The sequence below is a fragment of the Ursus maritimus genome, unplaced genomic scaffold (genome assembly GCF_017311325.1).
Source record: "Ursus maritimus isolate PB19 unplaced genomic scaffold, ASM1731132v1 scaffold_36, whole genome shotgun sequence".
Lineage (NCBI taxonomy): Eukaryota > Metazoa > Chordata > Mammalia > Carnivora > Ursidae > Ursus > Ursus maritimus.
In genome coordinates, this window is record NW_024426230.1 from 7107126 (window position 1) to 7122973 (window position 15848).

The 15848-nt window shown below is 39.9% G+C and overlaps 1 protein-coding gene across 1 annotated transcript in view; it reads right to left on the reverse strand.

Moving 5' to 3' along the window:
- The window catches only part of PRKD1 (protein kinase D1), a 314111-nt gene extending 299233 nt beyond the window's left edge, over positions 1–14878 (reverse strand). Inside the window, 1 exon segment of the mRNA XM_040620799.1 lies at positions 14615–14878. Within this exon segment, the coding sequence (XP_040476733.1) occupies positions 14615–14878 (264 nt within the window).
- Positions 14879–15848: the final 970 nt, after the last annotated feature.

Genomic DNA, 15848 nt, shown 5'->3' on the forward strand with positions numbered 1-15848 from the left:
AGTGTCCATGGATGGATGAATGGATAAAGATGTGGAATGTATACAAAATGGACTATTACTCAGCCAAAAAAGAAGGAAATCTTGCCATTTGCAAGAACACGCATGGACCTTGAGGGTGTCAAGCTAAGCGAAATAAGTCAGAAAGACCAATACCATATGATTTCACTTACATGTGGCATCCAACCAACCAACCAACCAAAACTTATCAATACAGAGAACAGATGTGGGAGATTATCACAGGAGAAGGGATTGGAGGGTAAATAAAATGGGTAAAAAGGGTCAATTGTATGGTGACAAGTGGTACCTAGACTTACTGTGGTGATCACTTTGTAATGAATGATAATATCTAATTATTATGTTGTACACCTGAAACTCATATAATGTTACATACTAATTTTACCTCAAAATTAATTAATTAAAAGAAAAATAAAACAATGTGGTTGTGATAGTTACAATAAATATGGAGTAAAAAGCGTGAGTTTGGCCACTTTCTCTTTTCTCCTATCTCTACAAAGATTGATTAGGAAGAGACGTCCAAGAAAATGAAATAACAATCTCAAAGAGATACCTGCACTCCCAAGTTCTTTGTAGCATTATTCATAATAGCCGAGACATGGAAACAACCTAAGTGCCCATCAGTGGAAAAATGAATAAAGAAAATGGGATAGATACACACGCATATATGCACATACACACAGAGGAATATTTTTCAGCCATAAAAAAGAAGGAAATCCTACCACTTGCAACAACACGGACGGTTCTTGAGAGCGTTACGCTAAGCGAAATAAGTCAGAGGAAGACAAGTACTGTACGATTTCACTCATAGGTGGAATCCAAAAAAGCTGAACTTAATAGAAACAGAGAACAGAGTGGTAGTTGCCAAGAGCTGTGGGGTAGTTTGAAATGGAGAGATGTTGGTCAAAAGGCACACACTTCCAGGTAGAAGATGAATAAATTCTGGGAATGCAATGTAAAACATGGTAATTAGAGTTAACAATCATGTATTATATCCTTGAAAGTTGCTACAAAAGATCTTAAATGTTCTCATTATTTAAAAAAAATTGCAATTATGTGAGGTGATGGATATGCTAAGTAATCTTATTGTGGTAATCATTTTGCAATATATACAGGATTCAAATTATCATATTGTATACCTCAAACTTACACAATGTTATGTGTTAATTATACTTCAATGAAGTTGGGGGAAAAACAAACTAGAAAAAAACATAGTAATAAAAGAAAAGAGTAAAAAAAACCATATAGAAGTGATGATGAGTATATTCACTTGCAGAAAAAAAATCTGATATTTACTAAAATATTTTTAACCTGGGTAGTATGATCCATTTGGGGGCATATGTGAATTTCTCACATTTTCTCCAATGAATGTGGCATATTAAATTTCCAGTTACTGCTATAACGAACGACCACAAACCTAGCAGCTCTTAAAAACATAAATTTACTCTCTTCCAGTTCTGGAGATCAGAAGTCCAAAATCAGTTTCCCTGGGCTAAAATCAAGGCATGGTTCCTTCTGAGGTTCTGGAGGAAGATCACTTTTCTTGCCTTTTTGAGCTCTGAGCTCTCAGCTTTGACTGTATTACTTCCTTCCTGATCCCTTCCTTGCATCACTCCAACCTTCTGTTTCTGTTGTCACATCTCCTATCACTACTATCCTCTAACTCCCCCCTGCTTCCCTCATATTTGGACCCCAGCATTCTTGGCTCTTGTCCATTTCCTCCATCTTCAAAGTCAGCAACAGGGGATAGAGTCCTTCTCATGGTTAGAATCCCTCCTGCTTCTCAGTCTCATCTGTCTGACCTAACATGGAAGATTCACCACTTTTAAGGCCCTCATGTGATGGGATTCGGCTCACCCAGGTAATCCAGGATAATTTCTCTGTCTCAAAATCCTTAACTTAATCACATCTGCAAAGTCCCTTTTGCCTTAACATTCACAAATTCTAGGGATTAGAGTGTGGACATCTTTGAGGGTCATTATTCAGTCTATCACACATGGTAATTTTGTAATTTTCAAAATAAAAGAAAAATAATTAAGTAATTGAAGTATAAAAGTTATAATTTTTCACGTGGGGAAATCTAAACAGAAAAGATTATACAAAACCAAGTTCCTTTTCAAGTGGCTTTAGACCCACTGACTTGCATTATTCTTCAGGAGTCAGAACCTACAACATTATAATTTCTGGACCTATAATTCTTAACATTACTTCAACAACATATTTATCAACAGAAACCAAGTGAAGAGTGATAGGTATAACATGTATTTGCTTCATTCAGTCTATGCCTCTGAACATCCCAAGAAAATATGAGTTATAGCCTACACGTTGTTACTGTGAGACACTACAATTTCCAAAATTTTATCTGTTTTATTTGCCTGTTTTCTAAATAGAAAACAAGTTTTGTAAGGAATTAAGAGCATTTGTGTGAAATTTCTCTCTCTCTCTCTCTTTTTTTTTTTTTTTTCCTTTTTGGCTAACCATGTTATTTTCTCCAGCACACAGAATATAATAAAGGACAACTTGAAACTATTGATAATGTTATCCTTCTGCATGTAAGTCAGTGCATTTTGCCTTTGTGATCGTTGCCATGGGTGCTGACGCTTCAAGGCAGGCCTTTCCTGTTTACCTATTTGAAATAATAAAGGTAGTATGAACTACCAAAATAAGTAAAATTGTTTGCAGTTTGACACAATAAACATGTACAAACCTATCAAAGTATCTTGATTTACACTGGCTGGAGAAAGGGAACTTAAAACTACTTCAGATACCTTCAAAGTGAGATCTAATTAACTAGTTAATGAAACCAATTCTAAATGTTCCTTGTCTGTTCATCTTTAAGTTATACAAAAACTTTTGATCACAGGGGATAATATTCTAACCAAAGTAAGGTTTATGTTTGTTTTTGTTTTTAGCATAAGACTCCATTTAGAAAAGTTACTCAAAGTGACATGGTCAATTTATATAAATAATCTGATGACCCTTTCCATGCAATAAATTCTAGGTGTAAGTTTTGCTTTTATCCTTAAATATACAAGGATTTTTGGCCAAAAGACGATAAAACGTCTTCCCTAAGGAAGTTTTTTCTTTCTGCTTTTGCTTGTTGTTTATTTTTAACTTGAAACTCTGTAGTTTTTATTGTTGAACAAACACTCAAAAGGCATTCTAGGACAACAGCCATAAACTGAGGGTTCTGGACAAGTGGGTATACGGTCCTTCTATTTAACATAGTGTATTAGCTCAGATCTACTCTACCAGTCCACTCCCAAAGAACTGAATAAAAGCAAAGATCATGCAAGAGCTCGTCTTCTATTCTTTGAAGACCTATTCAAGCTATTGGCTTTACTTAATTATTCTAAGGATCTACATCCCAGGGTGACAACAGCTCATTCCATATCAATAGATGAAATTAACATCTGTCACAGGGAAGGGCATAGAGCCTTCCTGTCCAGGAGCTACTCTGAAGCTAATCAATTATTTCTCCACACTCGTTATTTAGTAGAGAAGAGCCAGGCATGAGTGACCCATCGAACTACTCCTCAAACAACAACTGATGCCCTGTGTCCTACTAGTTAAAGATGAATTGTCTCAAGATAAGGCTTACAAGGCACAGTATTTGACTCACAGGTATCTAGCAAATTCAGACTTCTAGTGTGGCTGGAGAGGTCTGCTGCCTTTCTGTCAGCCGAGAGACTACCAGGAAGTCATATCAAACGAGAATTCTCTATGTAACTCATGAATTGTATTAAAGCTGCTAAAGTTATGAATTTATCAAAAAGAGGCAACATTTCAGGCACTCTTCTCATCTATTAGGAACAAATAACTACTATATGCTCCCCAGTAGTCACGCAGGGCAGGAACCCTTAGGATTTAATTGAATTATTGATATACTTCAGATTATATCATGTCTATCTATATATAAAGCTACATTTTTGTAAAGCCTAAAGGAAGTACAATTAGTCTGCAAGGGAAGTACTGGCCTTAGCTCTGTACACAAGCAATGCAAAGGAATACGAGGCATTCACAATTTGGAATATCCAGAAGTACTTAAGTAGAAAGAAGACCTCCATATGGCCTGTGATTAATCATGCAAAACAAGTGGGAGTAAGTTTACCTTAGGGTGTGTTCATTCATAACCGACCAAAATAAGCAAACAAAGACATAAAATTTATAAAAAGAGAAAATATATCTGCAAAGCATGATCCTTAGCATACGGGCAATCCAAATACCTCTCAAATGATAAGAAACCACTGAAAGGCACTTTTCTTAAGGACCTTAAGTTATTTTCTCAGAATCTCCTGAGAATCAATGAACTATTCAAGAAGAAATGATTCACTGATTTACACTGGTAGCTAAGATTCTTTACATCCACTAGTCTTGAGCCACACTGATCAATACTTGGTCTTACCATAATCCTTTCTTCCAAGACACCTCTGTGTCCATATCTCCCTGGAAAGAAGTGTTGTGAACCACGGGAGGCCAATTTAATCACACAAGTTAATTAACTTCTTAAGAAAAACAACAGTGTGTGTGGAACTCTAAAGATGGGTAAGGAATGGCTATCCCCACATCTTCTTACTGGAGTACAATAAAAGCAAATTCCAAACCAAATTCTGCTATCCACTTAAAAAAAAAAGGCATATTAACTCAAGGGTGAGGTATGGCTCTAAAATACTTGGGCAATCAGCTATCAGTAATGGCCCTAATAGTCCCAGTGAGAGTTCATCTTCAATGTTCGTTACATTAATTATCAGTACTTGGGGGGGGGGTATCTTGCCACCAATAAGACAAGCATTGTCATGGTGGTCACCGGAGTGACTATACATTTTTTTTTTAATGATTTTTTATTATATTATGTTAGTCACCATACAGTACATCCCCGGTTTCCGATGTAAGGCTCGATGATTCATTAGTTGCGTATAACACCCAGTGCACCATGCAATACGTGCCCTCCTTACTACCCATCACCAGTCTATCCCATTCCCCCACCCCCCTCCCCTGGAGTGACTATACATTTAGCTGACTACATAAAGTGGGATGTGAATTCCACATGAGAGAAGCCTTCCAGACTAAAGAATCATTTATACACACGCATAAATAATATACTGTCAAAGCTGAAGTGCCTTTAATTTCAGCCAACACAATAGGAAATCTAACATTTCTCCCTCTCCCATACTCTGATAATTCCAAACTCTCTGTTCAGATCTATGGCCAGCCCAGCCCCCTCTGTTCTTAGGAATGGCTATAGTGAAGTGAATCAGATACTGGGGGGTTTGCTTTCTACTTAGTAGCTATGTGATTTGGGATAAACAATTTAACCTCCCTCAGTTTCCTTATCCTTAAAGTGGAGAGAAAACGTCTATCACAAAGGGCTACTGTGAAAATCAGAGATGACAAATGAAAAGAAGCCAAGATAAGTCAGGCACACAGAGTACACACCAGGAAGGTTTTGTCCTGGAGGCGTCCCTCTCCCGGCCACTGTCACCGTGAGGCCTAGAACCTTAGAGCGCGCGACCCAATGCTCCTGGGACAAGCTCTTCCTAAAACTCTCCCATCAAGTCATCCTGGAGTTGCTCCTTGAACGTCTCATCTGTGACACTGTGAAAACTTCCAAGGAGATCCACTCAGATTGTAAAAAGCCACCTCTAGACCTCTTCCCAAGGTTATCCATGAGTTATGTGGTGGGGCCACTCCCGCTAACTCAAGCCACAGGAGGCCAGAGCTTCACTGTCACTGTTCTCTTCTGCCCTCTGGTGCCACTAGTCCCATAATCCCAGAGGCCTTGCCTACCTGCTCAGGTCTATTCATCACCACTGATCCAAAGCCAATACCAAAACTTAACTGCCACCCCATCAACCCCACCATTTCCCCGACTCTTTCCAGCTTTTCACAAGAGCAAAAGCCACAACTGTTTGCCCTAGGCCATTGCTTTTGGTCAAGGGGCCTTGAGCCCTACTGTTCCTGTTCTGAGGGTCTAACTGGACTAACCAATTTCTAAATAATTACAACTTTGCAAGTCACCTATGCTCCTAGTTGCAGCTTTCCATACACAGGATGCACATGAAACCTTTCAAAGACACTGAGGGCAAAGACTATACAGATGGTTCCTCATGGCCAGGAGACTTGACTTTTCTGTAAACTGAGAAATATTCTCCAGTCCCACACTAATAATCTATTTTCTTTGATAAAGAAATCACCCTTAGGTGTCTTCCAATTCTTCCTATTCTCTATACCAGATGCCCTGGAGCCCTTATGTATGTCCCTCCCTGAAGGTTGGCCATGATATCCCAGCACTAGGAGAACGATGGAGCCAGTGTGAGGTATTACAAGAACTCCTGGTCCCACCTAAGACGCCCTGCCAGACCATGACCTACTGCCATTTCTCAAAACCTAAAGAGTTAAAAAAAAATGGGGGAAAAGAATGATCATGTTTAATTGATAAAAAGGTTGAGATACGGTGCCATTAATAAATATTTGCCCTGGCCTAATTCAATCAATTAAGTTCTCTGGAACTTAATTCAAGCACCTGAACTAGAATTGAATCCCTGGTGTCTCTATTCTGGCCATAGTTATTCCTTCAAAAGCTAGCGATGGTTCCATAAGTATCCACTAGTTATTATAACATTAGTATGACTTATTTAGACAACCTAGGAAAAGGTTTGATTTTTTGGTATTTTCAACACTGACAGTTTAAAAATCTTTGTTAACACTTTATTGGTTTAATCTTTACTAATGATTCACGGAAAATATTTTGCTTCTTAAGAAAATCTGAAATTTACATCAACATAAATCAAGTTGAATAAATCTCCAGCAAAAAATTTTTAAAGTCCACTTTAAACATTTATGAAAAATAGACAAAAAGCAAACTGCTTTAATGGTATATGGATTTCACATTTGAATAAATTGTTATCCTATTTGCTGTGCAAATATGTTTTTGTCTATGACATATCTTATCAAATCAGGTTTTGATTATATTCAGATTCTTTCTTATCTCATTGTTTATGAAAAAGGAAAGAGACTCAGATCTTTATTCACATATTTAACACTCTTTTAATTGGATTTAAGTGTATTATTTTTGTAACAAAATTTCTATACTCAAGCAAGCTTCAACTGCTCAAAGGATGGCATTTCTCCAACAATCTGAACAAACAAAAGGTACATACAATTTTTTTTACCAAAATAAGTTAGAAAAGTTTCCTGCTAATAAAAACTATGTCTCTTTTGTTAATATGACAAGGCACTATTCTACAGACCTCAGATTATCAATAATACCTTTTATTAGGTGTATCGTTATCTTTTGCTCAATATTTTCATTGTCACATTCATATTTTTCATTTATTTGATGATACATATGTGAAAAAAGTGTCTGCTGACAATTAGGGGAGTAGAAATCAGAAATTTTTGAAATTATGCCTGAAAACAAGCAATAAATTCAACAAATTCCTCGTCAATCAGTGACTTAGAAAAAAAGCCAATGAACCAGTGAAGGGTACATATTTTTCCCCCTTTCACTAAAATAAGTTGAACAAAATTCCTACATGATTGCATATTTAAAAATCTAATCTTCGTATTTGCCAACATTGCTAAGCTGCTGTATCAACTGTCTAGTTTTAGCCAAATAAAACCTTTTTGCAACTTTGGAAGACACTTCCACACAGGAAACTATAAATTTTGACAGGCAAAATTGTGTCTTAATATGTGGTGTTTTATACCAATTCTTACCTTTCTGACTATCTAAAATATGTGATATTCCTTAATGGCTATAGTGGTCAGGTAATTAAAAGCTTTGTTTATTTATCTCTTTTCTGGGTGAGACTAGAAAGACAGAGTAAAAGACGGCAAAATGTGGGTTTCTTGGCTGCCAAGCGGCTTCAAGTGGTGCTGTCATTATTGGTTTTTAGTGGTACAAAAATACTTGGTTGACAGTATCAAAGAAATTCCTGGGGGAAACTTCACATATTCTTGTAGATGGAAAAAAATTTTGAATACATGTGAGCAAAATAACCATTTTCTCTATATCTAATTTCTATCAATACAGAAAAACTGATGCACTTTTTTCTTGTTCTTTTGTGTTCTAACATATTCCAACATTAAGAAAAGTTTTAAGAAACTGAAATCTCATTTTCAAAGCCTCTCTAGAATGATGCTGAGGAAATTAAAAGTTAATCACAATCTTTAAAAACATCCCCCCCCCCTTTTTTTAACTTCTATTGCCACATTTGGGCTTAGATCTTTCAGATGAATCAAGGTGACTCTAGAAGGTCAGAGGTCAAAGATATTAGTTATGTCCAACTCAGGAAAGCGAAGCAAACAAATAAAAAAATAAAACAACTCTCATGTTATGATCAACTCCTATGAATTGCATTTTATCCACCTCTAATCTAATCTGGGTCCAGTCCTGCTATCTTGAGCATACTCATTTCTTGGTATAGCTTGAGAGCTCATTCAGTGATTCCAGTCTAAATCACATACACATGTTTCATGTAATTATCTCTTCTACTCTAAAAGATGGATACTTGCTGATTGTGGTTGTTTAAAGGTTTTATAATGGGGCATGGGCTTCAATAAGAGGTAAGTGGTAAGTAGTGAAAAGATTTGAAAAAGACTTGTGATTGGCTCAATGAAACTGATAACTCAGTTGTTTCCCAGTAAAATGGCCTCTCATCCCAATATCACACTTTGGCATGTGTGCGAGCAACCATGTTATATGAGCTATTCATCAGATGTAACAACTTAGCAAACAACCCCTAGATGCTAGTATAACAGCAAAATATGATCTCTCAAAGTCATCTCTAGTGCCTTCCTCCTCGTATCAAGGGTAGATTTGCAAAGGAACTTTTGATTTCAGTCTTCAGGATCAGATTTGAGAATCATTATGTTGCCAAATATTGTACCCTTACCTATTTTAGTTTCCTTTTTTATCAAATGAAGTATCACTGAAATTCTACTTACAACTGAAAAAGAATTAAATCAACTTATTGTCAAAAATAATAAAAACCAATAAAGATGTGCTGTACTTTTATCAGCATGTGTGTTTTGCATTTAGCAATAATCAAATTACTCCTTGAGGAATTCTGAGAAGTTGAAATTTGAGAGGCAGTTTCAAAGAACTACTCCTAAGATTTGCCCTATTATAGAGAGCAGAGAAAACATGTTATCTAGGCCTTACAGTCATACTGCTTTTTAATACTACAATTTTATTAATATGTTGATATAAGAATAAAATAATAAAGTACACATTTCTTTTGCTAACAAGACAGTATGTTATTTTGTAAAGCCTTAGACTATCAATAATCCTATTTATTATACACCTATTTGCTAGGCAGTATATTTAATCCTTTATATATATTATCTTTAATGTTCAAAGTAATGTTAGATAAGTCACAACCATACATTCATAGGCTTACAAATGTGTTTGTACTGTCCAGTAAGGTCATTAAAAGTCACTCATGCATAAACTGGTGAAGACCTATATATAATCACCTCACACACACAAAAAGAGTAATAATAATTTCTAAATAAAGTTTTAAATAGCCCTTAATAGCTGTGATAGGAGTCTGTTGATATGAAGCAACACAGTTATAAAGTATGGGGCAAATTTACAAACTTTACTAATAATTTTCCAGTCCCACACCTACCATCCAACCCCCACTCCCACATACATGCACATTATAGATTTCACAGAAAATTCTTTCAAATTCTCAATCCTGGATCTAAAGGCCCAAATTAATTTATATATTTGTCAAAACAGCCAATCATCCAATTCTTAGAATATTCCCTAGAATATTTTCTAGAATATAAAATAAATATAAAATAGAGAGAATATAAAATAAAATAGAGAATTCTCCTTGTGGGGTGCCTGGCTGGCACAGTCAGAAAAACATATGACTCTTGATCTCAGGGTTGTGAGTTTGAACCCCACATTGGGCACAAAGAGTACTTAAATAAATTTTTTTTAAAAAAGAAATAAAAAAGGAATGTTCTCCTTGTGAAAACTGTTAAATAGCATACACCTATAAGAAAAGGTTTTCTGGGGTGCCTGGGTGGCTCAGTCATTAAGCGTCTGCCTTTGGCTCAGGTCATGATCCCAGGGTCCCTGAGACTGAGCCCTGCATCTGGCTCCCCGCTCAGCAGGAAGCCTGCTTCTCCCTCTCCCACTACCCCTGCTTGTGTTCCCTCCCTTGCTGTCTCTCTGTGTGTCAAATAAATAAATAAAATCTTAAAAAAAAAAAAAAAAAGAAAGAAAAGGTTTTCAGCTCTGCACATTGATAGAAAATATAAAGCAAAGTTTCTCTTTGGATTATGAGCTATATAATGAGGCCCCATTTTTGCAGGCTACAATACAACATATAAAACAATACTTAAGCATCTGGAGGCCATACGTGATAAAGTAGGCTTTTAAAAATATGTTTCAAACACACTTATATACTTAGATAATAAAGTACTATGTATATATGTAAATATTGCATATAGATAGTACATGAGCATTACATATATATCAAAATATATTCCTATTATACTACTAAGCTTGAAATTATAATTTTAAACATATAGTATTGAATTACATTAAGAATCACTTAATGAAATGACAACTTCTATACTTCATCATTAAATCAGAAATCAACTGACATACAATAATGACAAATATAAAATCTGAATAAAAAGTATACACCTAAAACCCAAACACCATCATTAGCTTAAAAGGATTTTGCTGTTCCTTATATGTTGGGCTGATCAAGTAGTTAATTACTTCCACCTTAATCTGCAGAAGTAGAGTAGCTAAAATTACAATAAAGGCAAAAATGACACAACTGTTAAGAGAACAATTTACAATTAAGAAAGTGAAACAATTACAAACAGCAAAGCTTCTCTCAAACCAAGGAACTAACCTTTATCATGCCTTTAGTGAGCTGTCTTCTATAAAATCTCACTCTTTAGTTTCTCTGGTCAGATACCTGACTGTGTAAACCCAAACTATACGCCAAGGGTCTTACTGATGTTATTACTTCATTTTAGTAAATTCAAAAGGGAAATATGAGTCATCTTTCTAATATGATAACAACCAAAATGAACGGACATATAGTCATATTAATTGCATCTCACATCCCTAAATTAATACTGCTTGTTTAAAAAAAGTGTGCGCGCGCACGTGTGTGTGTGTGTGTGTGTGTGTGTGTGTGTAGATAGATAGATAGACAGACGGATAATGTACCAGGAAACCAAACTAATTCTTCCTTTGGAATACTGTTCCTTGCCTCAAAACAATTCCTTCTTAGTCTATATATTCAAGGTTCCTTTGATAGTAAAAAGTAACAGTGTTTCAGAGGGAAATAAGTTACTTTTATTTTTTTACCTTCCAGAAAACAATAATCATGTATACTAACAAAATACATGTTTTTATATATAACCAGTCTTCAAGGTTACATGCTTGCAAAGTAAAGAAATAAGCATAAGTAAAACCTTACGTTAATACTTCCAAAAAAGAAGGAATAACATCTTGCATATTTAAACATGCTTACATATAGAAGAGCCAGACTAGATTTTTGACCTAAACTAAAAGATAAAAGAATAATTCTTTAGCTATTTAATTCAGTACATACTTGGGGTACATTAATCTTAAAATGCTGAATTACCATTAAAATTTTTCAAGTACAGTCAAATGTCTGCCACTTTCCAAACCTACATAATCAAAGAAAAACTATACACTAAATTCTAAATAACAACAGTAATGACTTGAAGATGAGTTTCTCAGGGACAAGATCTCTCTTATTCTGCCCTATACACCTCATTTGTACACCCCACAAAAAATGCCCCATGAATGTTGCTGACATAAATTGAATTGTCAGTTAACACTTCCAAAGATTTAAGCTAATCTGATCTCTTTTAGTATGAGTACTTAGGGAACTCTCAAATCCTATGAAGCCCCTTTTCAAAAAGTTAATGAAACAATGAATGTAGACGGCTCAGAAAATCAGAACCTTCTGCTATAAGCTCAACATTACTCCATGTCTATATTACAAATTGTAAATGATTTCAAACTCTCAGTTCTCACCTAAAACATTCATTTCCCTCCCTCCCTCTCTCTCTTTCCTTCCTGCCATCCTTCATCATGGTTGATCTCTTCAGCCAGTACTTAAGAGAACCTGAAATGAGGGACAAAGGATCTCCTCCCATTTCCTTAATTCAGCACTGACCCTGTCTGCCACTTCCACTGTCACAAAGCAGAGAGATCCCTGCTATCCTGTGATGGGTATTCAGCCCTCTTAATCTTGTTTCTGCCTCGGTGATAATGTGTCTCAAGACAGATGACAGAGGACAGATAGATGGGAATTTTTCTGTCCAGACCCACCATCCAATAAATATTTATTTACAATATTTTGTATATAAGTAACCCTCAAATACACATCTCTAAATCGAACTCTTTTCATAACCTTATAAAAAAAAAAGTACAAGAGAGTTCTTTACTTTGGCTATCCCAAGCCATTAAACTTCTCAAACTCTTCTTTCAGAAAGAGAACTACAAGAGTAAATACCAAAGAGGTTTGCCTTATAAATGAGCCACCAAAGCTGATGATTTTCCCTTTCCCGTACCTTTCCAGGTCTTTCCCCAGAGTGTTGGCTCAGGTCGCAAGTAGCTCATGACTGAACTCCAGTTTTCTTTCTACCATAACATTTTTGGCATTCTCAAACATCTCCCACACAGCAAATCCATCTTTCAGATGTCCTTGGTTTGATATCTCTATGTGGAAGATTACTGAGGCTTCTAATAATTTGAGCTCATTTTAATTTCAAGGCCTTTTCACAGTTGTACTTTCTCTAAATACCCTAGTCACTACCCTCAGGCCGGCTGCAATCCATAGGCGCTTGAAACCTCTCTTCCTACTCAAATCGTTCCCTCCATCCCTCTTGGTAGCTATTGAGACAACTGGAATTCAGTCTGCCATATTAATCTGACTCAATCTGAATATTCCCTGTGACTCTATCACTTGTTTTAAATTTAGGTAAATTAAAATTCTATACAATTGCATTAGCTTTTTGAGAAATTTCATTATACACTGCTTTTATGCTCATCTCATGTTTATGTTTATATGTTAAGAGCTTATGTTTAATGCTCTTAAAATCAACTGGTTTGCACCCTAATGGAGACTGTTGTAGACTACAGCTTCCACTAAGGGAAGGCTTTCAGTGCCTAAAAGAGTGCTCCTTTTCACATGCAACAAATATCCCATAATGTTGATGAGGAGGCACATAACAGGACTTGTACTAGAATTAGATAGAATTTGTCATTTACATGGAAGTTGAAAAAGACTGAGTCATATGCAATATAAAACGTCACTACATTCAATAACCAAAACTTCTTGACACTCATTGTTGCCTTAGTCTAGCCTCCAGAACTTTTACAAACTTTCTAGATTACTGATTTTTCCCTGGGGATTTTTCTAACATCCCTGTGCTTGATGCCACAATTAACAACACTCGAATTTAGCAACCTCTGCTCCAAACACTTCAAAGAAAACATTCATGATTATTCAAGTGACCTTTATAAGGCAAGTACTAGCCAGTCCTCCAGGGTTGAAATTCAGCACCTTTAGAGACTTCTGTCCCCACCCCCTAATCCCTGCCTGTTTATACTGAGAAGACTGGCGCCATGGCCCCCTTTCCTTCACACTCTTATCACCGCTTTCCATGCAACATCGCTCGGGATGGCTACAGAAACAACCTGAAATTCAGAATTGCACTAGAAACAGTGGTGGGCAGGCTGCGTCTCCTCCCTGGGTGGCGTGGCCCAGGATAATGGCCCTTTTTCCAACCTGCCTTTTGTGACTGCTGTCCCGAGTCCCACAGCCTCAAACTTAAGGGTACAGCCAGCCTTGGGATGCTCCTGGGAGTACCCTCACCCTTTATATGTCTGTGCCTCCACTTCAATGCCCCACTATCAGTGCCTCAGGGTTGAAAAATTTGCTTTCACGTTCACAACAAAGGTAGGACTAAAAAACTACCAGGAGGTGAGAGGTTGTGATCTGGTCAGGTGTTTTCACAGCTGGCTGAGTCAATCATCCCCTCTTAAAAGCTTATTTGACAGGTGAGAAATTCCTCATCTCTAGATCATTCCAGCAACTCCTCAGCATCAGTCTGAGCTGGGAGAGGGGCCTGAAGAGGAAGGGAGTGGTGCTGAAATCGTGTTGAGCGTGTCCCGGGAGGGGAGGCGGGGGGAACTCTGGTACGGGAAGGAGGAATCTGGCGCCAGGAACGTGCCGGTCCAGGGTCCAGAGGGAAGAGAGGGGGGAGCCGGGAAGTCTTAAGAGGAGGGAGAGGCGCTAAGAGAAATGGGGCAAGCAACATACCTGCGGATGTCCCGAGGGGAATGGAAATGGGTGAGGAGGATGCGGACTGCAGAGAAATGGGGAATGCAAGAAGACGGGGCAAGGGGAGAACCGGACAACAGGGAATGCAGTGCCTCAGATACCGGCGTCCAACCCTGGCCAGTGCCAGACCCTTCCAGAGCGCCGGCGAGGCTGGATCCCCGCCGAGCCCCCGGAGCCGGAAAGTTCGCGCGGCGAGGGGCGACCGGACGGGCAGCGCCCCCTGTACGGCGCCTTACCTTCTGGTCGACGATGGAGCAAGCCATCTCGCGGACGTGCGCCAGGCTGTAGTCCCCGGACGAGTCCTGCAGCAGTAGCACCGGCTCACGGCTCAGGCCGATCTGCAGATGGAACGAGATGCCCCCGGCCGGCGCCGCGACGGGAGCCAGGAACGGCGCGGGCCCCGGCCCGGACCCCGGGACCAGCGCGGCGGCGGCCGCCGCTGCCGCCGCCGCCACGGGCAGCAGCGGGCTGGGCGGCCGCAGGACCGGAGGGGCGCTCATCGCTCGGCGGGGCGCGCCAAGGGCCGCGGGGCCGGGCAGCCGAGGGAGGGGGCCGGCGGAGCGGTAGCCGAAAAGTTTTGCTGCCGCGGGGCCGGGAGCTTCTTTCTCCAAGAGCTGAGGCGGAAAATAAAAACTTTCCGGAAAAGTCCCCGCGCGGGGGGAGGGCGAGAGGATGAGGATCGGGAGGGGAGCGGGGGAGGGAAAATGGCTGAGGCGGGAGGACTACGCCGCCGGGAGCGCGGGCGCCGCACGGGGGAGGCGCTGCCGCCGCCGTGGAGCAGCCGCCGCGGCGCGCTCCGAGGGACGGGGCGGCGGGTCAGCTCGGCCGGGGCGCCGGGGCGCCGGGCGGGGGCGGGGAAGGGGGCGCGAGGGGCGGGGAAGGGGAGCTTGGAGGCGGGCACTGCGGAGACACCACCCGGCGGGCGCCGGAGCCGCAAGAGCCGCGGCCGCGCGGCCGCAGTAGCCGCAGGGTGCCCGGTCACCGCCCCCTCCGCCCTGGGTTCCCGGGGCCTGAGCCTCCCCGAGCCCGGGCAGGACTGAGCGGCTGAGCTTGAGGCCGCCTCCGCGGGCGTGGTCCATCCCTCTCCGTCCGGACTTCTGTCTCCGCTAGCCGGGTTGCCCGACCGCAGACGGAGGGGACGGAGCGCATCTCCTCCGAAGGGCGTTCCTAGCGCCGCCAGCTTCCCCGTCCCCAGTCCCCGCCACCAGTTCCAAATGCCCCAGGACAACACACATCTACCAGTGGGATGACCTGTGATGGACAGAAGAACGCCGAGCCCTGCAGTTTTCCGTGGGTCTTACCTTCGAAGCTTCAAGGGAGAATGAAAATAGAGGGTCCTCGGAAATCCACTTACATCCCGCCTCCTTCTGGGAGCCCCTGGGTTTCTTGCCAAAGAGGGTAGGAAGCCTGTCCACGGAAATGTATTTAAACCTGTCTCTACCTTTTTTGTGTCTGACACACCCCGATACC